The following is a 23,907-nucleotide window of genomic DNA, read 5'->3' on the forward strand; positions in this document are numbered from 1 at the left end:
ATTACTTATATTTAATATTTTAGAATTTTGAATTTATAAAATTCTTAACGGAATATTATAATCGTTTGTCCTTTTCAAATTGTTTATCCGCTAAATGTCATGGATTTATACTTTGATATGATAAAAATAAAACTAAAGAACGTATTTACTTTGTACTTACATATAAAGATTAAATATAACGCATTTTTCTATGACGTCAATGGATATGTTTTGCACAAGATTGATGAGAATGATTCTGTCTCTAAAATAAAAGTGACTTTCGTGACACGTTTGTATTTTTTCGAATTAGCACATTATACAAACATATATATGTATCTAAAAATGATCGAATAGATAGTGACCGAATAATGTAGAAGCTATTTGACGTTTTTTATATATTTATTTTCAAACAAGCAATTATACAACTTGAAGTTACTGACCACTGATTGTCAATACGCTTTCAAATATGCGGTCTATGATTTTGATTGGATTATTGACGGCTTCATCGGTCTAGTGGCTAGATATATGGCCACAGCTCCCGAGGTTCAGGGTTCAAACCCCCAGTCGACCCGATATAAAGTTATTAGGCTTTTCTGTCAAGTAACCCGGAGTTTAGTAGTTTGAAATGGGTCCACTCTCGTTTCTTCGAAATCACCTACAGTATCAGATCTCATCAAATAATGTGCACACTACACACTTGTGAACTATAATATGTCTTGCGTAGTTGGCTGGTTTAAATCACTCAGGACGACATCACGTATAATATTACATTCCTAGTGCGTGTAATTCCACTGACTCGTTTATCCTTCGCACTGGAATACGACAATACGACTATTGACGTTTGATGGTAGAATAATTGAGTTAGTTGTATTAACGCAGACCGGTCTGCACAAGGACTCACCAACGGGTACAACCTATAACTACCAAATTTTGAGAATGTAAAATGGGTAGTTCTGATTTAAATGAATTTTATATCTTTAATATGTAAAATAATTGTTTTATATTACGATTTAATTTATTAATATCAGGTTATTTATAGCGTTTCACTTGTACTGAATTTACGACTTACTATATACAATTGTTCTTATTGTGATATTCATCCTTATATATGTTTAAATTTATTTTATTGAAGGAATTTAAATGTCTTGTTAATTTAAAATGATTACGAATTTAGTGTTATTGTGAAATATTTTTGATTGACAGAAATATGTATTTTATATTCTTAAAATATTTAAACAATAACTAAATTTTGTTATAGTGCATTTTGTTTTATATTTCGTATTTTTGGATACTTTAATCGCAGTTATGTCCAGAGCGATACAAAATTATTACAAGAACTTATATTTTTATACAAGTAATTGTATTCGATTTTGTTATATAACGTTCGTATTTTTACAGAAAACGCTTCAAGATTGTGTCTCCAGGGCGAATGGCATAATTACTCAAATTACGTCAACTGCACGGAACGAATAGCGAACGTGTCGCCGACGGACGTCGCTAGTCTAATATACTTGGCAGGATACTCTCTCAGCTTGGCCGTCTTATCTCTCGCTGTATTTGTTTTCCTTTATTTCAAGTAAGTCCCTTAATATATTTAATTATGATGATATTCTATGCAATTATATATAATTATTATTCTAATAAATTAAAATAAAATTATTACCTATATAACAAAATGATGGGGCAAAAAATTATTTAGTTGTATAAATAATTGGGCCTTAAAATGTTTATTGATTGTATTGTAATTTCGTTTTGCCCGTTGCTAGACACGTGAAGTAACTTTGCACGATTTCGCTAATTCGCTTAAACTACTTTGATTAGGGGTCAATTTACCGACACCTGATTGACCTCAATCAAACTCGAGCCAATGGACTGAACAAGAGGCTACATCCCACGACCGGTGTTCACGTTACGAGATATATATTTGATCAATTCAATTGGTATCGTAGAGTTATAAAGTAGGGCTAAGCTAAACATAGATATAGCTATAGATAGATGCTAGTTTATAATATATAAATATTATATAATAATATTATATTGTATTCCATAGACAAAACTATATTTAATTTTGGAACGCGAAATTTTATTTCCTCTTTGATATCGGTTTCAATATACATATAGACTAACTGACAAATGATCCTCCTGATGGTAAGGGGTCACAACCGCTCATATACTTTGGCACTCCAAGTAATATTAATCACTCTAATATCTCCACCCACCTTTGAAACTTGTTAGTTTCCAAGGTTCTGTTATGTGTATCTTTGGCATATAGTAACATTTACTCATTCACCCTTCTAATCAAATCACAAAGATACTACAGAGATGGGTTTACATAAAGCCCTTCTATTAAGTGAATACTTTGACTGGCTTAAAATTATTATTAATCAAAATTACAAAACGATATTACATAAATAATACCTTTAATATTGTCCAAAATGTCCAAATAATTATAAATTATATTATTAACTAATCAAAATCAATTCTTGAAAGTGTGAAAGCGGTCTTTGATTAATTTACACCGTTCAATTTATATACAAATACAATACAAACTAAGGGTAACGTATTAAAATCGTTGTCTCTTTGGCAAGTGCAGGATATAAAATTTAAACACATATAAAACAAATAAAACGATGTAATAACACTTCTAACAACGACCTTTACCTACCACAATAAATGATACCAGTATTCTTGCCGCTATTCCATGCTAGTATTATATATTTATCTAGGTTCCCTCCGTTAATAATATTTAAATAAAATAAATTATATAACAGAACACAATCAACAGTTATAACATATGAAAAGGTTAACGATAAAAATTACAATTCCTTACGTACTACGTACTTATTAACAATAAAATATTTTATTTTATATTTGAAAAAGTAGAGAAAAAGGTATGAGTATGTAAATCTCCAACAGCTAAGTAAAGACTTCCTCCTCTTGAGAAGCTTATTCCACGTTATTCTACCAGGCTGCTCCAACGCAGATTAGTGGGTAATACGTTGTAGAATTTCGTTTAACAAAATCAACCTGCATCTCAAATTATGAGCATTAAAACTCAGCGGGACTTGCCTAGATTGAAACTCGAAATATTTGGATCAGATTAACTAATTTTAGTGACAGGGCCATTTCGGATAGAGCATTTAAAAAGACAGTTATTACGTGTTGAATTTACAGACTGAAGTTTTCATTAATAAGGCAAGCTAACGTTAAATAGCTTGACTCAGTTCCAACACAAACCCAAAGTAATGTAAATTCGTTTGCATAACATCACTAGAAAGTTTTGGAATCATGTTTCCTCCAATATAACTTTATCGTAACTTTTATTATTGTTAGTTTAAGCTTAATTATACATGCATTTAATTCTGTATGTCACAATAATAAAACTTGCCATTTGTTTATTAAAGTTTTAAACGAACGTTCAAAACTAAATAAAACACGGGAAAATATATTAATTTAAAAATAACGTTATTATGCACCAGTAATGACGAGCCGTTTTAACCGTTCCTATAAATCTTTACGAGACAAACATGCACTCCCAACCTTATGAAACCTTTTTTCATAATCTCCGTAAGCAAATTGTTTCATGAAGGCTGGCATCAAGCACCTGTCGTTTCCACAGCACATTGAAATATTATCCATATCTCTTACATCGCCAATACACTACCGACCTTGGGAACTAAAAACTAACATCTTGTGCGTGTAGTTACACTGGCTTATCTATCCGACAAACCGGAAAAAAATAACATTAAGTATGCTATTTAAAGGTTAATACCATCAAATAAAGTTTTGAATTACGTATAATAATAGTAGGTATTTAAGGTTCAAATCCAACCACTGAGTTGAAAGTTCTTTCAAATATTTTGGGAATCATAGAAGAATTTCTAAATCATTTACGATTTATTTAGTGAAACGTTTCGAAACGACAAGTTGACACAGATGAAATCAGCAGAGGGTTGATTAAATTATTGAATGACATCTTCAAAAACATGATGTGATTGTTAAGAGGGAGATTGATTAAACGGTTTAAGGTATTCCAATTGGAGGACTGAGCTATCTGAGCGTTTGAACAGGATGCATTTACAAACGCCCTACCGAGATAATCGTATTTCAAAAGTTAAATTGTAATTATACAACTAAAATTATTTCGTCTATCTAACACCCATGGGAACGACTCCAATTCACAGAAATCCTGATGATATAACTTCTTTCGTCACATAAATTCAAATGCCATTCAATCATTTTTATTCAAAAGACAATTTTTAATTAACCAAGCATGGTTCTAAAAGTCCGGATTCATTGAAACTGATACTTCCGTAAACAATGTGTTTATATTGTATATGTTTTGATATTCTATATCTTTTATGTTAATGTAATCGGAGAGAAAATCGTTCAGGCACTTCAAAAGTTGCCAAAACTAAAATACATTTACGAAACCTTTGTGTGACGTTTGTAAATATCTAAAATGTCTTCAAAAAACTGGGCAACAGTGTTTGTTTATCTAAATCGCGATTTAGATCTTTCGAGTTTTACATTATATTTAAATAAAAACACTGAGAATAAATCGGGTCACACAAGTATATTTACATATTGTACTCATATATATTAATGATATACCACTGACTGACTTATCACGAGATCTGGAGATGGAGACTAAGTAAAAGTTCAAAACACGAGGAGTTAATTTTGACATTTTATAACGAGTAAAAAAACGTGGTCTAAAAACCACTCGCTATGGAATAATATTTTTCAAATTTCTAAGATAATTTCAGAAACTGGGTGCTGATATAATAAAAATGGGCATTGTCCTTTAGCATAGTTATTTCTTCGTGATGAGGAAATTGAATTTTACTCGTTGAAGTCGGGACGGAAAAATAGTACATATATATTTATATATATATCCTCGGAATACATAGGTCCCTCAGGTTGATTTTGAGCGTATTTAAATAATATTTCCTTGTACATCATTAATTTTTAAACGTCATATCTGTTTAATGTACTTGCAGTAAAATAGTCTATGAAACTCAGTTGGAGCTGCTCCACAAATTTTAAATCAGCATAATGAATGTTTTACGAACCATTTGTGCTTTAAGTATTGTTTTACTTTCCGGTATCATAGTATGAATCATCAGAATTGTACATACAACATAATGCAGCAAATAATCACAATCTTTGCATTATCCACAAACAATGACTGTTGAGCACAAAAGTTGCGAGCATCTTATTGAGGCCGTTCCCCTTTATCTAAGGTTTTATTATTATTATTATGAGGAAACTTCTAGAATGGAATTCGTATGCGGCTGAAACAAGTGAATCGAAAACTATAGTTCAGAATTTAATAAATTTGTCTGTATTTCATAGGAAATTATTTTGTTTTGCTTTTATAGTTGACTAGTCAGTTTATCGAGGTCACGCATAGAATTTAGTATGGAGTCCTCATTTAAAAGTTTCCGATCGATATGTATCAAATGGTTAATCTATACAAGTTGATAATGAATGATACACACATATTATGGATTTTAATGAAATTATTTATTTATCGATAAAATATTCAAGACATAATTACAATAGTCACTGTTGTTTGTTAGTGTATTCTTTTCCAATTAATACACGAACCACCTCGCTATTTCAGCGACGATCATCAATTCATATATGTTTTTTATTTGCGACAAGATGTTTCAACCGAGAAACTGATATATCGGGTACTTTACTTTTAAATATATCACTCTGGTTACCATCCATCGTAGTGGCATCAAATATATACCAGGTTTTAAGTCTGATGATAAGCAGTGTCAAAATCAATTACGAAGTGTTTCACACTCACGATCACGTAAGGCTAAGGTAAAGTGTGACGATGCATAGTCACAATAGATATTCAGAAAAGGCCTTCTAGCCAATAAATTTATTAAATTATATTACTAAACCTAAAGCACTACAATTATTTTTATTATCTTCAGAAAGTTATTATTAAATTAAACATTAGATCAAGAGGGATGGTACATTTGTAAAACAATCAGCCTGTTATGCGGTAATCGTGTACCGTAAAATAACAACTAATTATAATTATAAAGAAATAAATAAAAATATTTTATATTAATTATAATTTTATTAGTTGTTATTTTTTTCTAATTCTATTGATAAAAAAAAAAACATCAGAAATATATCAGAAATATAAAATTATAGCAAGTTAATTGTTTAGCTTTTAACTATAATTAAATGATTTAAAAATTCGTTCCGATAAAATTTAATCGTGCGCTTATTCAATCCTTTTTATTTGAGGTATTTTATGTACATGAATAAGAAAATCTATATAAAAATATATTTGGCAAACCATTACGCCTAACTAACAGCTGGATGTTTGTTAGACGAACTTGCTATGGAGAATTCCTTGGTGAGTTTTCGTTAGACCGTCTCCCCGGCCCAAGTACGATTATTAAAGGCGCCTCAAGTTGTTATGATGAAAATTACCATATATTTTCATATTGATTATTGATCTCGCTAAGCTTTAATTATATGTAATACACTGTCTGTAATCAACTGATTAATATTGCTTGTTTCAGAGACCTGAGATGTCTTCGTAATACAATACATACTAATCTTATGTCTACGTATATATTGTCGGCATGTAGTTGGATGTTAAATTTAGCGCTACAAGTAAGTATGGTTTCGTTTATCTATTATTAAATTTAATCAATCATCTGTGGCAAAGGAACTACTGGAATGATCTTAACTTTGTCAGCTTTAAACACGGTTCATTAAAACTTTACAAATTTTTTTTTTTTAAAGTCTCCTTTTACGTTTTTCTTATTTTTAAGAAGCTTTGTTCAACTTAATCTTTACAAAGCCTTTTTGGAGACTATTATTGAATCCATGTACTAAAACGACTTAAGTGCAATATACAGTACCTACATAAATGTTTCATAACTGGCACTAAAAGTGTATGTGTGTAAAATTGAGTCTGCCCGTGACCACGAACACTGCAAAGTGCTCGAAACGTCGGGATGTTAAAATAATTAATATACGCGATTAAATCCGTTAAAAACTAGTTTTATTTCAAAATTGAGTTAAACCAGTTCAGTGGAATAATGGCAATAATGTGCGTTGTATTGTGCGAACATTTATAAGCTATAGATATTTTATAATATACATATGTTAGCAGACATGCAAATGTTTGGTGACTTCCCGCCCATAGCCATTGACGCTGTAGTACATTTATTATTTAACCATTCCTTACATCGCTAAATTGTCACCAACCTTGGGAAATAAGATAATATGTCCCTTGTGCCTGCAGTTAAACTGGCTCACTCAAACCTTAAAACCGGAACACAATAATATCAATGTTTATGTTGCCAGATTGAAAAGGCCATACTAAAATGATTTGTCACCACCGCCTGTTGACATTGGTTCTGTAGATTCATTTTATTATATCGGTAGGCAGACGAGCAAATGGGCCACCTGATGGTAAGTGGTTACCACCACCCATAGACAATAGCGCTGTAAGAAATATTAACCATTCCCTACAGCGCTAAATTGCCACCGACCTTGGAAAATAAGATGTTATGTCTCTTGTTACGCTATCTTACCCTTTAAGCCGGACACTTAGTGTTGCTTCTTGGCGGTAGAATATAATTATGATGAATGGGTCGTACCTACCCGGACGGGCTTGCAACCTTTTCTTCGCCAGGATTTTTTAATAAACGAGTTTACAGTACTAAGGAGATCGTTCTCGTTGTAAATAAATCAACTTTGTTTCAGAACTGGTCAGAAGAGGCGCAAAAAGATAAAGCATCTTGCATGATATTAGTCATATGTATGCATTATTTTTATTTGACGAACTTCTTTTGGATGTTAGTCGAAGGTAAGGTCCATACTATGCCTTAAATGTGAGTTTAATAATATTAAAACTTATTTGAAATATTTTCAAATGTTTCAGTTTTAACATAATGTTATTTAACATGGTAATCAAGCATATCTGTTTAAGATAGTAATACCTTTTTTTTTCTTATTATAAGGCACACCAACGCGTAGTTCATAAGTTATGTCTATACGTGCATACTATAAATCATAAAGCTTTAGAAAATGTCATTGATATAAAATTTATGAAAAATGTATTGAAAATTCGTCGATACAATTTCTTAACTTAATATTATAATTGTTGCAAGTCAATGATTTTTAACAGTTATTAATAAATTGTAGTGTTATAAAAACTAGGTGACATTTTAAGTGTTGTCAGTAATGAAAAAATGTAATAAAAATTCGATTATTCAACATTCATTACATCCATCAGCTAGATTATTCTAGAACATAGAAATAAATATTTTTTAAATATAATTTGCTAATAAACAATGTTTTCAATACGTTTGCTGAATCGCAAAAAATAATAAAAATATTTATGTAATCATTTAACTATGATATGTGAAAAAAAAATCAAAGAAATAGCTCATGAATACTATTATAGTATTCCATAAAAAACGATATTTTTATCAAGACCTTGAATCGGGATTCAGCGCCCTTTTCTGAATTCAACCCTTTACATAAATACTTATCTTTTCTTATTGATATCCAAGTATTTTGCTTACAATTTACCCTAAAGGTAAACGGTTATTGCAAATAACATAATAGCTAGTTTTTTTTCTTACCTTATAAACAGATATGCTTACACATTTATATAAAATAATAATATTATACTTAAAGCATTAAATTTTAAAGTAATAATATTGGATAACATGGTTTGATCTTGGCTGTATATATTTAAATCAACACTAAACGTAAAATAAAAAAAAATAATAAAAAAATATTGGCAGTTATAGGGACTGCCGATAGAAGTGAAAACTTAGAACTTTTAGTATTAAAATTTTAAATTTCCTGATGCTTTAATTAAAATCATTAAAATCACTCTAGTTTTCAAATCTGTTGCATCCTATGGTATCCAAGCAACAATTATATGGACGTTTATAAGGGTTTTTTATTATTCAAATATTACGGGCTGTACAAGACCATGACAAAATATGAAATCAATTTAATTGAAATGACAATTAAAAAAAACATCATATTATTTATGGACAGTATTTGTATTTACGTAAATGTCAATATGTACTTGATTTTTAACATTATTTTCATTGTTTGCGTCATTGTCATCATTAGTTTCAACAATACTTAAGACTTTTTGTACTTTTATTCAATTATACCATCGTCTTCCAAGAAAGATAGAATTCGCTTCAATACCATAGTATTGAAACAAATATTTTAACAAAAACATAACAAAGAAAACAACAACAAAGTACAAAACTATCTAAGTATCGCGTAAAAAACGCATCAATTGTCATTTTATATTCTGTTGTACTGATTTTTCGATCATTAGACATATTTAAATTAAGTGTTTCATTTAGAAATACAATTATTTCTTTTACCACCGTCTGAAGAAATATTTTGGATCGAGGATATAAACACGTAAAATGACGATTCAAAAGTGCTTATAAAAGCCTACACGAGTCAAGTATATTTTGATTTTAAAATAACCCAAATTCCACGACAATATTTACTAATAAAATCGAATGATATAAAATTATAGTTATAATCATTTTCCAAAAATAGCAAAGAACATATTTTATTTTTCACAATTTAAATTAATAATTTCGAAATATTAAATTTTTAATTATTTTTTTTTCATCATTTTAAACTAAAGATTTTAATAATATAAGCTAATGGACGATAATTTTGCACTAATAAACATATTTTAAGCTTCAACACTTTAATCTTAAATTATTGTTAGATGTTAGAACTTGGTAATTTCAAAATCCACGATAAAAATACAACTAGAAATCTGTTTTACCACGGTAGTAAGAAAACGTCCCAGCCACTATGAAATACAATTTCGTGATGCATTTCATATTATAAAATAACAGAAAATAAAAATTTAAAAATTTTCAAACATCAAACTACATATGAAGGCTTAAAATAATTTTCTATTTTTTATTTTTCATCTTAAAAATAAATAACAGATTATTATTAAATAGGACAAATTTTTGAAAATTATTACAGGTATATTTATTATGTACTCTCTTTTGTAGTACACGGTGATTCTACAATTAAACAATTCAAATAATAATAATCAAACGAAAACATAAAATACCTAATGTTTCTCAATACTTAGATGTATCTATGTAGCTACAAAAATTCTGTTATTTAGCATGTGGGTGATGGGAACCTATAAGATTTTCCTCTACCAAAAAGTGACCAACGCGGCTATAGAAGTTTACACTTGAATAAAAAATTGTTGACAATACCATCACAAAAAAATGTTTGTTTAGAATTAAATCTAACTGAACATATAAATTATGTACTAAGTTTTCAAAACTTTATCGATTTTTAAATTCAATTCAATTTATTTACAAATCTACAATATGTTAAACGACACATAAATATTTTATTGAACACTAAATTAATTTTACCATTTTTAAATTTTTTTTAAAAAATATTCTCGTACATCTGTCATTTATTTATATATTTTCTATCTTTATTTATGAATTAGTAAGAAATATTTACCATTATTATTACTTCTAGGTCTGTATTTATACATGTTGGTCGTCGAAACGTTCACCGCGGAAAATATAAAGCTGAAAGTCTACACAACTATTGGCTGGGGTGAGTATGCCACAACGATTTGTTTAATATCAATTAAAAGCAACATTACCGATGTTATTATTCGGAAACCACGTCGTGGTTTGCTATTTAATAAATTTATGAAAGTATTTTAACCTTTAGTTAACCTATTTCAGAAGAGAAAGGTGCTATGTTTTTTGCGATTTTTTACAGAAATTAAACCCTTAATATTATTAATGTAAGGGTACGTTTATTAACGAAGACCACATCTTATTCTATATATTTTTTTAATTTAGTTCGACTAAAAAGGCTAAGTTAATTTAGAGGATATTTTAGATTTTAAAATAACACACGATATTTATAGTGCGAGAAAATACAGAGTTCCGGGGGAACAGCTATTTATCATAATTCTGTAGTAACGCTTTCAAATGTTTTAGAATTTAAAGCTTAGAATTAGCACATGACATGAGGCATTCGCTTTTCCAAATTCCCGTTCCCAACTATAAAACATTGACATTTCTTGGACATTTCTTATTCTACAAATTCATTAACTTGAAATTGGAAATCAAAAAAAATATTACAGAGTGATTTATATGGGGAAGACACGAGAGTATCCATGTATAAAACACTCTTCATTTAAACTAAGTATTATAGTAGACCTACATAGCTTCATTATTACATTATCAATATGATAGGTTCGGCCATGGTAGTTATTCTCTTGGAAACTAACCATCTGTGCAGGCCATACTATGATACACAAGTGTATCCGCAATCGCAGACTGCATCAGGAAATCCGACACGACCTTCCGTTCACGGACCGAAATGAACGGCTTTACGAGCTTGCCGAAGTTGTGACGAATAGTAAACACAGCCTCCCACTATACCTAGAAATCTCCTCTAGATCAATTAGGATAGATTTGATCATATTAAGTACTAAATATTTAAAAAAATCAAAGTCGAAAGAAAAATGATTCCGACAAAAGAAATTTTGTCTTTGATATATCGCTCGAACAAATTTACACTTTTTTTAATATTATATTTTATAAAACTTTACAATGAAGTTGAGGATTTTTATTGTTTGAACGCGCTTCTTTAGGATTTATATAAGACGGATTTAAAAATATGTTGTAAGATAGCTCAATTCATGATGAAGATTATATGACGCTACGGTCGATGGGAACAGAGCCTAAACATTTAACGCAGATAAAATAGCGTGAAGCAACTAATTGATTTATTTCTTGAAAACCGTCGCTTTAAATAAATATCCCAACTATAATTTAAACTCATATTATCCAAATAGATTGTCATAAATATATTTTTTATAATATCCCACATGCTCTCGACACTCAATTACACAATTACAAACGAATATTATAGTAGTTATTTTGGTCTCTAAAACTTATTGAAAAACTACATGGTCACATCAATATTGACAAGTACTTTTGCAATATTCCATTGACATTTGATCATGTAAAATTTTCTGTAGAATATTTGTACATAGCTGAACTTTTGACATAGTTTACAACTATTTCGCATTCGCGGATTATATTGGAAATACATCTGGAATATTCCAGAGTGTACAGTTATATAGTATAGTTTTACTTGGTGGTAAGGCTCTGTGCAAGCCTGTCTGGGTAGTTATCACCTACTTATTGGATATTCTACCACCAAGCAGCAATATTCAGTATTGTTGTGTTTCGGTTTGAATGGTGAATGAACCAGTGTACAAGGGACATAACATCTTAGTTCCCAGGGTTGGTGGCGTTGGTTAATATTTCTTACAGCGTTAGTGTCAATGAGCGGTGCTGACCACTTACCATCAAGTGGCCCATTTGACCCTCCGCCTATATCATATACACAAATTATTAAAAAAAAATAGTCGACTAGAAAAATATGAAACATTAAATCCCTTTCAAAAATATATTTCTATTTTCTAATTGTATCCTGTCCACAAACTCCGTCTGGATAATCTAACATAAGCTGAGATTAGGAGTTGAAATATTTCAAAATATTATTGGATATAGGTCCAGCTTACAATATATTGTATGACAATAAAATCTTATTGACCTCGGATTATGTGACTGCGTGGTACAACAAACACATAAACAAAAACCCTACAAATTTATAGACTAGAATAGTAGTTAGTAACAGTCTATAAATATCACAATTCTGAGCTAAGCCCTCTCGTTTTTGTTGAGGAAATTTGAAGAGGTTTGGAAGCTGCACCAACTCACTTTGGTGCAGCTGCACCAACCCACTTTGGTGCAGATTTCAGTCCAGTGTTGATGGGTATACACGTGGAAAATTTCAACCGACACGTGCATGTTTAATTTCGATGTTTTCTTTCACAGCTTAGCATGAGATTTTGTGGTGAGGTGGTTAACACCGCCCATAGACATATACCATATTTCTTATAGTGCCATTGCACTATAAGAAATATCAACCGCTCCTTACATCGCCAATGCGCCACCAAACTTGTTGAACTAAAATGTTATGCCTTTAAGCTGGCTCGCACCGGAACACGACAATATTGACTATTGCTGTTTGGCGGTATATACAATCTTGTAAAAGCGTTACCACCAAGAGATTAGTTATAATTACAAATTATGAAATATATATAAAAAATGCACTATTTTTACACGGTAATAAGTTATTTATATAATAAAAGCTCAAACAACAAAGCCTATTTAATGAAATTCCATTCAACCGTGTCAGCTTTTAAAGCCAAAATGTCAAAGGGTAAAATTAAAACTGAATATTTCATCAACCGCCATTAGAGAGGTCTATTTGACTAAAATCTCCGAAACGCCGGCTACTTTGTAATACTAACATAACTATCATATTAAAATTTTGAAATATTTTATCAAAATATCGTAAACAATAGTCTATCTATATCAATATATCGTGAAAAAATTAAATCGAATAATCTTCGATTTAATTTTTTCACGACTATCCAAAACAATAGTGTTAATGCTTTCATGGTTCATGTATGTCTGTATGTCGGTTTCTCTGTCCGAAATATAACTTTTTAAGCATTTACCTGAACAGATTTCGATTTAATATCGTTAGAATGAATATATTCTGAGTGTCAATGATTTTTTTTTTTTTTGAAAAATATTACTTTTTTGTTTAATTTTTTATTGTTATATTTGTATCTCCACATAACATGACGTCCGTGCTTTTGGTATATCTAATTATAGTTTTAATTATTTTTTTTTGTTGTGAGCCTGCATATTTTTCTGACCAGACAGCATTTCAATTTGTATAAATACAATAAGGCTGTAAGGCTCAATTTTTTTTATTGGCAGTAATACGTTGTTCCTTTTTTGTTAAATTACTATAAATCACATTCCCTTTCATTTGATCTCATTTAAATTACGAAGGGTGATTATTTTTTTTGTGATGAAAAAATTAGATCATACGCCTTCTCAATTAAAATTAATTTCATAATAATATAATATAGTGGTAACTGCACGCGAACAGTTACACATTCAGAAACTCATAGACTATATAAATAAATACGTTTCATTATACAGGAGCTCCAGCCATATTCATCACAATATGGGTGATATCCCGATGCTTCGTAACGGTGGTGCCGTCCACGGGACCCGATGGGGTAAGGACTTTATAATAATATTATGATATGAACTCTGCTAACTGTATAGTGGTATGATTTGAAACGGACCCTAATTGGCTTTTCTATGCAAAAACAAATGAAAAATATCCTTCGGTATATATACATATATTAGGCTGGATCTAATTATATAATTGGAAATTTGGTTTGCCCGCGATCGAATTTGTCACCGTTATTCATTGCAGTAAACTTGGATACACCTACATCCTTCTGCTTGTTTCATGTTATCTTCTTGCGTTGATAAAATTATCCTCTTCATCGAAAATAAAAGATATAACACCTAATTCTTCAATCTATAAGTACATTTATATTTTTCGGTCGCAAATATTACACGATATTAAATACTTTAAGGTATATATTATTAATAATCAAAGCTAAATACTTCGATTATTAACGGTTCAAGACTAAATCGTAAACTAAGATAGATTGTCACATTAGACATGATTAGATTTTACGAGACCGATGACGGACCGAGAACGAACCGTGATGGACCTGATAGTGTAAATCCAGTCATAATGTACAATTTCTACCGGCCAGTTTGACTACAAGAATAAAAAAATAACGACTAGACCTGATTTATTTATGACGAAATATTTTATATAAAAATTAATGTACATATAACTGCAAGAATTGGAAAAACGGGTAGACGTGATTTTTTGAACAGTATACTCGTATAGACCATAGAGTGATGTAGAATATTTTTTTATACCAAAAGCCGCCTAGTAGAACCAAAACGGTCAGGTTAAATGGTATGGGTAACCTATAAAATATAGTAAGGTTGAATTAAGTATACATTATATAACCTATATATATTGCCTATCGTAAGCATTACTTGCTTTAGATTTTTTTTTCTGATTTATATCTCGGTTGTTTTATTTTTGTTTTGTATACTTATAAAATAAACATCGCTTTATTTTCATTGAATTATATTCTCTAACCGTTATAAACTGCTAGTGAGTTCAAGTTACTCTGTTAGTTTCGCATACTGTGATTGCATTTAATAGCTTAAATTAATCTTGTATTGTTTTATATGTAAATGTATCTAGTGTTAAGAATATTGAGAATAAACCGATAAAAATTATACTATAAATATTTGTCTTCAATAGAAAGAACTTTTCCCTTTTGAAAGAAGTTTTGGAACATACCCATGTACTTGAATGGGTTGATTTCATTTATAAGTCACAGATAACTTTATACGTAATATCTATATACATAAAAGCGAAATACCACTCACTGAATTATAACGAAATCTCAAAAATAACAACACACTAAAATAATAACACCTACAAACTTCAAATTTGGTAGGTAGGTTCGTTATATGGTGTAGATATCCGATATTTTACTATATTCCATCCCTAAGGGGGTAAAACGGGGGTTGGAAGTTTGTGTTTTATAAATTTCGGGTAAAGCCACAGATTCAGCTAGTATTTAATATAGGCTTAGTGAAATTTAGATTAATTCATTATTAACGTTCCATGTATTTAATATCGATAATCTTTCACAAAGAGCCCGTTTCAAACAATATTTTCAGAATGTTATTAAGCTAATATTGATACATAAAATTTAAATCGTCACCTCACTTTGTACCTGTGTATTTTTACAAAGGAATGTAATAAATATTATACCAAGGCTTCTATCGTTTTAATTATTCTATGTTAAAAAATCATACTTTGTAACATTATTTAATACCTTTTTGCGGTGTACAAGCCTGCCTACAAAGTTAAAGTAAATTTTTGATGGGATTTTTCCCCCAAACCACTTTCAGAAAGTTGATCTCCCTTTCATAATTAAGGCGGTTAAAATAAACGGTTTTTTTTTTCTCGAAGACTAACTTTTTATTCGTATAACCTGACACAGTTTTTTCTAACACTGTACTAAGATTTAAACAAGTACAAGTATAAAAATAATAATCTTTGCATCTTTACAATTGTAATAAAAGCAGCGTTTTACTTTTACTAAATAATATTTTCAGTTTCTGTTCTCTGAAAAAGGATTTAAATTTCACTTAAAACTGTGTATAATACGTTGGAAATGGTAGAATCTCAATCATTAGTATAAGCTCTTTAAAAATTACGTGGAATATAATAATCTAGGAATTTTCATTGCTGTCTCCTGGCTTATATTAATGACAACGTTACCTATGTCTGAGTATTTTACGTCTATAAACTCAGAAATACTTAATAAATAAAGCGTTAAAAAAAACTAAAGGGATTTTTACACGACCGAGCTTCTTGATAAATCAATTACTGTTAATTGCATTTCAGTTTTCAATCCAATAAAAGATCAGAAAATAAAATTATAACAGAGCTCCGCAATATCAGTGATTTAATAAATTTAACAGCATTTTAATCAAAAAAATTAATAATACGAAACGAAATTAAGTGGTATAAATTAATTACGAATTAATTATTATATTAAAAGATAAAAGATACATACAGTTACCTTTTTAAAAATTTGATAGACACACGTTAAATTGAGGCTAAGGCTCTATGAACCCTTATGTTAATCAAAGTGATACTCTTTGCTATACTTATATAATAGCTATTAGATATGATTCCCAGTGTTACCTACAGTAATATGACCTATTTATTTATATCAAATAGTTAGCGATCTCAGGCGAAGCTAATGATGAGATGTGCCAGTGGATCCACGAACACCAAGTGGACTGGATACATAAGGCTCCCGCTCTCGCTGGACTTGCTCTCAACCTGTTCTTCCTCATAAGGATAATGTGGGTGAGTATGTCTAAATTGTTTTTTATGGACTGACAAATGGGCTATCTGATGGTATGGGTCACCGAAGCTCGTGCCGTGTGATATTTTAATCATTTCTAGAATAACCATAAAGCCACTGGCTCACTCACCTTTTAAACTATAACACAACAACAGTACCTATTACTGCTCAGCGTTAAAATAAATAATGAGTGGGAGGTAGCTATCCAGATGGGCTTTCAAAATGCACACCTTGGTAACTACCACCAAGTAACTGGTGCTTAAGAGTTCCTGTTTTTGTTTTTATACGCATATTTAATTACATTGCCTATATTGAGAATTATATTGAACGAGTAGTTATTTTTATTACCACGACTAAGGTATATTTTTATATATTTTATAAAAAACACATAAATAAAAAATAGAAACATATACATCGATATATATATATATAAACGGGAACCAAAATGCTAGATATAAATAAATGACCACTTCAAAGAAGTATTTTGATGTCAACCGTATTCGTAACGATTATAATTAAAATGTAAAACAATAATTACTGTAGTGTGAATATTGAGTTGTCTGAAACGGCCCAGTTAAATACAAATGGTAAATTTAAAATCAGTTTACATATATGATTAAATTTGATAACTTTGATGTCTTTTTTTTAAATTTAATAAATTTTATTTTATTCAGGTGTTAATAACGAAGCTACGGTCGGCGAACACATTGGAAACGGAACAATACAGGAAAGCGACAAAGGCACTACTCGTCCTCATTCCACTGTTGGGCATAACAAACCTGCTGGTGCTCTGCGGTCCTAGTGACGACTCGTGGTTTGCACACACCTTCGACTACATCAGAGCATTGATGCTATCTACACAGGTAAGCCGAATGCACACACACCGTATACTAAATTAGGCTCTGTTTACACAATATGTTTCGTGCAATATCTCCAAGCTAACTCACATAAATCCGTATAATACCGTAATAATTCAACAAAAATAAATGAGTTCGTTCATTATCAATCGTGTTAAATCGTCCCAATGTGCTGTCAGTATCGCTAAATAAAATACAAACACCGGTCGATGTTAAATAGACTGAAAGAGATACTCGTTAAATCGGATCATCTGTCTTAGACAACAAGAAACTCCATCTATTTTCTGACATAGTAAGATTTATAAAATGCTGAAAATGCTTCTAAGTAGACGTTTTATCGATTTGAATCTTTTTTTTTCTTCTTTCCATACGAACCTCAATAAAAGGAAGTACCATTCATCATCCACATGATGATCTTCTTAAATCACACAAGGTATCACCGAACTCTAACTTTTGAATCGTCATTTTATTAGCTATATATTAAGTGAATCTACTACCGATTCGGAATGTAGATGTACCGGCAAAAAACTCAGTAGTTTTTCTTTTTAAAATACAAAGTCATGTTAGCCAAATACAATTATATATGTATATAATATATCCTGCCTGGAAGTCAACAAGTATTAGCTCCACGCCTTTCTATCATCTGTATAATCCTGTATTGAATAATATGCTTTTTCATTTTTATTTTTTTTATAAATGATTTGAATTTATAAATCGGCAAAGTTAAAAATGTCTGCGGAATTTTATTATAGAAACGGATACCTCTCCTCAAGAACGTTTTATTGACTTTGCGTTATAAGCGTATCCTTAAGTCTTGTGTCTATACAATGATTATCACTGATTCTATCAAAGTGATCAATGTTACTGTTAATATACATACAATTTTTGTAATTGTTTGACCTTCTCTAAATATTACATTAGTACTTAAAATTTTAATTAGGTGCAATAAACTAAATAAACCATTTAAAATTTATCAGTCGTCGCCGCTTATAGGAAAGTTCAAAGGACTTTATTAATGATCTAGATCGCTTCGGTGAATAGTCGCACTAAAATGTTTCAAACTCATAACGATAACGCAGGTCGTTTAGTGGAAAAGTTATGTATGTAATGAATACAGTATTAAAATGTCGTTTGAATAAATTTTCTCCGTATATAAAATAAACATAACGTTCTATATATATTTTTGAATATATAAGCTGGAAAATGGAATAGTTGGAATCAATCACAATAGATACTAGTATTGTATATATCTATATATAGTCTGTCTGTCAATATACTTTTATTATTTTAGTATTTCGAGTATTTCGAAGAACACTTCACACTTCTAATAGTTTATCATATAGAAACTTTTTACAGTTTATAACTTAAGGCATCATCACACAGGGACCGAAATAGCCATCTGGCAATTATTTCCTTATTTTGAAGAGAAATAAATAAAAACATATTTCACAGCCATAATTATAGTTTTAATTAATACATGTTTCTATGCTTAGAGGTGCATAACGTTTCACAAGAAAATGATTATTTATCGATACATTTTCCAATTTTCTAATAAAGTCCTTTGATAAATGTGCAAGGATTGGAATACTTTAGACTTAGATTTGGGTAATATAGGCGCCATATTACGTAGTAGTAATGCAAATTTTAGTTTATCCCAAAGGACGTTTGGCCCCGTATCATCCTTTACTGATTCGTCTATAAAACCTAACAATATAATATAGAAAAAAAATTAAACTAATAATTGCAAAATTCAAGAGTAATTGTTTGTTGATTGATGTGACAGACTATTTCCACGTGGAAATGCTGTCGACACGATTAATGCATTTTACGCTGTCCAATGAGAATTCAGTTTACCGGTTATCACCAAAATTTAAGGACAGATATAATTGCCCCATTTCTGTTTATTGGGAACTCAATGCTCGTTAAAAAAAACCCAAAAAAAGTCTCCCACTCGTTTGTTGAAGGACTATTAAGATCTCATTGCCAACGTTTCGAGTTATAATAATTGTCTTGATCAACAGGTTGTTTATTTTCAAAATATATGTTTCGTTTCTTCACTACATTCGTATTACAGAATAGTTTTAATAATATCTATTTTGAAATCTCGTAATAACAACCTTAATTGCAAAAGGCGATCTAAAATCCATTAGGAATCTCAAGTATCTATTAAGTCAACAGTTTGTTTACAAAGGTTTGGAATAGGTTTATGCCGAATGCGTCCCGAAGATGCTCAAATATTCCACGCAAATTATCAACAAAATATCAATTTATATTTCTTTGTCTCAATAAAAAATGGCTTAGATATAATATAGCTCTTTATTCTCCATTCTTCACACTTTGAGAACTGAGATGTTAGTTTCATTGACTCGCTAGCATAAAGTCCTACCACCAAGTAAATGTTACATACGACCTCACTTATGAATGTTTATCAAGTGTCTAGTTTTTTCTCTTTTTGTCATCATTGAATTGATATTTGAAAGAAGAAGACAGCATTATTAACCTAATTACCTCCTAAATAGAATTAAAAGGTGAAGTGAAGTAGCATTTAGTAAGTTATTTATCTAATAATGAGAATGTATTTGGGAGAAATTTATGTGTTTTTATTAGCAGCCCAAATTAATAATTGCTTGTAAAGTAATATTGAATAATTCCTATTATTAATATACCTTGTTTCTAACTTTTCTATATTAAATATGATATTATTCCTAGGGTTTCACAGTAGCTCTGTTCTACTGCTTCATGAACACAGAGGTGCGTCACGCGATACGGTACCACGTGGAGAGGTGGAAAACCGGACGGACAATAGGCGGTGGAAGACGAAGAGGTGCTTCCTACTCGAAGGACTGGTCTCCGAGATCCAGGACAGAGAGCATACGGTAAACAGATACATATGTTTTCATATATTTTGTCTATATTTAACATTGCGCATGAACCACTGCAACCATGGCTACGCTTTCTAGTTTCTTCAATTTTCAGATTATTGCAAATGCACCTTAGAAAGTAATTTGATGTTGTTTTTTAGTGATTATAAATAAACATTAATGACCTATAAAATTGCGAAGCATAATATATTTGTCAATAACTTTTTTTTTGTTTACGAAACATTAATAAATTAAATTCGTACAGACCTCGGATAAAGCCTCGCCTAATCTAATAAGAAAAACGCTAACGATGTTTGACATGCTCTTAAGCTTTTACTTGCGGTAATTAAATAATCTTTAGATTTTTAAGAAATAATTATAACATGTATCCCGTTTTAAACATAGTACAGGGACCGATGCCACTATTGAATTGTCACTTTATCGCAATCGAATAAAAACGTAATCATTGCCGTTCAGCCTACACCGATCCAGTTGCTGTACAGTCGAATTTGGATCGAAGGTAAAGCCATCTTAAAGAAAAAATCCATTAAGATGCATGCTGATTACGGCTTGTAATGATTTTAGAACTTTAGAGCTATCACCGTCTGTTTATATCTGCTTTTAAGTTTTAATTGAGTATGAGTAGAGGGCCCAGTGATAAGAATCATCAAATTCGACAAGCACAGCTGAATTTCCATTTACTTGACTCGTGGTTAGATTTCATCTTGCGCTCGGAGATGAAGGAAAAATATCGCAATAAAACCAATATGTGCCGCATGAAAATCTGCCACGTTTGTGTATCCAACAAATCGCTTTAAAACAGCGTATTTAAAGCTGCGAACAGTCTCCTAAAAGCAGAAGAAATTTTAGCCCAGTGGAACATTATAGACATTGTTACTTTTATGAAGAATAGGTACATTTAAAAATACGTTCTTTGTTTGGTACCAAAAAACATGGTAAACAAAATCTCAAATGATCGTTTCTCCTTGATCTTCTCGAATTGTATATCAGTATTCGATCGTTTCTGAATTACGAGTAAAAAGCGTTTCTAGAAGATTCCATTTAAGATTTCGAAACTTCCCAAGCAAAACAATACTCTTTAGTATCAGGCCTCATTGATAATTTAATTTAGAAACGAAACATACATGTATCTCGATCTATTATTCGAAACTAATAGTTCTCGAGATTTATTCGTCCATTTCCAAATCCATATTTGATCAGCCATTTTTTCTCATTAGGCTCACGGTATGAAGATTCATGGACCCCATTCCGGCTTACTTCAGCGATGCTTTCGAAAACGGGCTTTTTGCATTTAAGAAGAGAATAATTTATAATGGACATAATGTGGATTTGGAGAGAAATTTCTTTATACTTTGTTACACTTTACAATTAATATACAAAATAAATCAATGTTATATGCTTTTATAATTGACTTTTTTTCTGCCTGCGCTTCTCTCTACTTTCGCAACACGGAATAATGCATGCAAGACTTTCATTTCAGGTAAGCATGTTACGTATTCAAATTTGCTTACAGCTGCTTGAATAATAATCGATCTTTAAAAACTAATACTACAACTACTTAAATGAAACTAAGACCGCAGAAAAATAATAATTTAATAAAAAAAAAACTTTTTAATCACAATACATAGACAATACTTTAATATAAATGATAGATGATAGGTAATTTTTTTTTCTAATTTTAATTGTTTTAGTCAATAATGGCTTGATATATTTTTTTAAATAATTCAAATATTATTAATAAAAAGAGTATGGAACAGGTTGTATAGTCACCCTTCAAAACGGGAGTCTGCAGCTTCAGAGACGACAACGACTACACTTCTGGTACCAAGAATGTCGCTTGCACCTCACCATGATGGAAGACATCTGCATGCTGTAAGTTTACTGTTGAAATCTGTTTAATTATTTAATTATCTATTTTTAATTAGAAATGAAAACCGGTCAATATATAAATAAGATACCTAATCTTAAACGAACGTAGTGTTCTGGAATTCCCTAATTTACGTTTTTTATTAAAGGCTTTGCACATTCGTGTTAAAATTTTTAATTAAATAAAGGACGTAATATCTTCAGTCTCAAGGTCTAATCCGCGTTCGAAATGCGAAAACGCGAAATTAATTCTAATAGTAAGTCTGTTTACATATAAATAAATTACTAAATGTTTATGGTCCTACCTATGGTCATTCCTTAAGTTAATTTATTTGGCGTGAAGTTTTATCCGTATTTACTTGAATAATAATATGCGCAGGATTACATAACGAGCGGAAGCGCGAGCGGTGAGCAATCCCCTGTGTGAGGCGGGGGGCGGGGGAGGCTCTCGCGCCTGCGCACTCTGCCCGAGGAGGACGCCCCTCCCGCCTCTCCCGCCTTCTCCCTGCCGCATCTATTAACTATTAAAACTTCACCGATTTCATCAACCAGCGGCTCCTCGGCTAATACGCCGACCTTTCAGAATTCTGCCTATATTGAAGCTCTCACGTTTCACAACGCGAATGCAGACGTCTCCGACCCCTACGATATTAAATCAAGTGACTTCTCTATGGCAAATGGACCTATGATGAGTGTTGATCGAATATAATGTGAAGTTTGAGGTTATAATAAAATTTGTGTTTAGAAATAAATGATCTGATTAAGTGTGTAAGGTATTTTATAAAACGACCATTGTATGTTGGCTTTTAAAAGATTTATTATTGTTTAAAAAAAAGTATAAGTATATATATTAGCATGAGGTCGATATTTCGTTCGAAAAGCAACTATGTATATACCTAAACTAAATATTTGTAAATACTGATAACAAAGAGATTTTATTTCAGTGATGAACTTTAATTTTTTAATTTTTAGTATATTATATTTTTATTAAAATTTACAATATTTTAACAGAATAAATAGCATTTAATAAATGATAAATATATTTTAATTATTCAATATTATTTTAATAATTATATTGTTACTAAACTAACACGCCGAAACATTGTATTTTTTGACTAAAATTTCTTATGATTTTAAAATAATTATTGTAAAATAATTTTAAATAATAATTATTCATATGATCATAGTGTATATCCATATTTAAATAATAATAATAATATATGTTCTTGAAGTAGTTTTGTCGTGGTAATGGCAAATATCATTATGAAAAAATATAAATGTGTACTAAGAAATATTATTTCTCTAGCATTAGATTAATACAATAAGAAAATATATAATAAAGTCTTACCTTTTTGTT

The 23,907-nt window shown here is 30.4% G+C and overlaps 1 protein-coding gene across 2 annotated transcripts; it reads left to right on the forward strand.

Annotated features, from left to right (window-relative positions):
• The first annotated feature begins 1,441 nt into the window (after positions 1–1,441).
• On the forward strand, positions 1,442–23,437 carry LOC125070506 (diuretic hormone receptor). Of its 2 annotated transcripts, XM_047680401.1 has the most exons (10): positions 1,442–1,555; positions 6,537–6,630; positions 7,732–7,834; positions 10,540–10,620; positions 14,115–14,194; positions 16,816–16,947; positions 17,620–17,808; positions 20,512–20,678; positions 22,442–22,556; positions 22,930–23,437. In XM_047680401.1, exons 2-10 carry the CDS (start codon positions 6,577–6,579, stop codon positions 22,975–22,977), a joined length of 969 nt encoding a protein of 322 aa, XP_047536357.1. In that variant the 5' UTR covers positions 1,442–1,555; positions 6,537–6,576; the 3' UTR covers positions 22,978–23,437. The 2 variants fall into 2 exon arrangements, with proteins under 2 accessions (XP_047536357.1, XP_047536358.1); XM_047680402.1 differs by lacking the exons at positions 22,442–22,556; positions 22,930–23,437 and adding an exon at positions 21,902–22,088.
• The last annotated feature ends 470 nt before the right edge of the window (positions 23,438–23,907 follow it).

This window comes from Vanessa atalanta, chromosome 17, assembly GCF_905147765.1.
Source record: "Vanessa atalanta chromosome 17, ilVanAtal1.2, whole genome shotgun sequence".
In the NCBI taxonomy this organism is placed as follows: Eukaryota; Metazoa; Arthropoda; class Insecta; order Lepidoptera; family Nymphalidae; genus Vanessa; species Vanessa atalanta.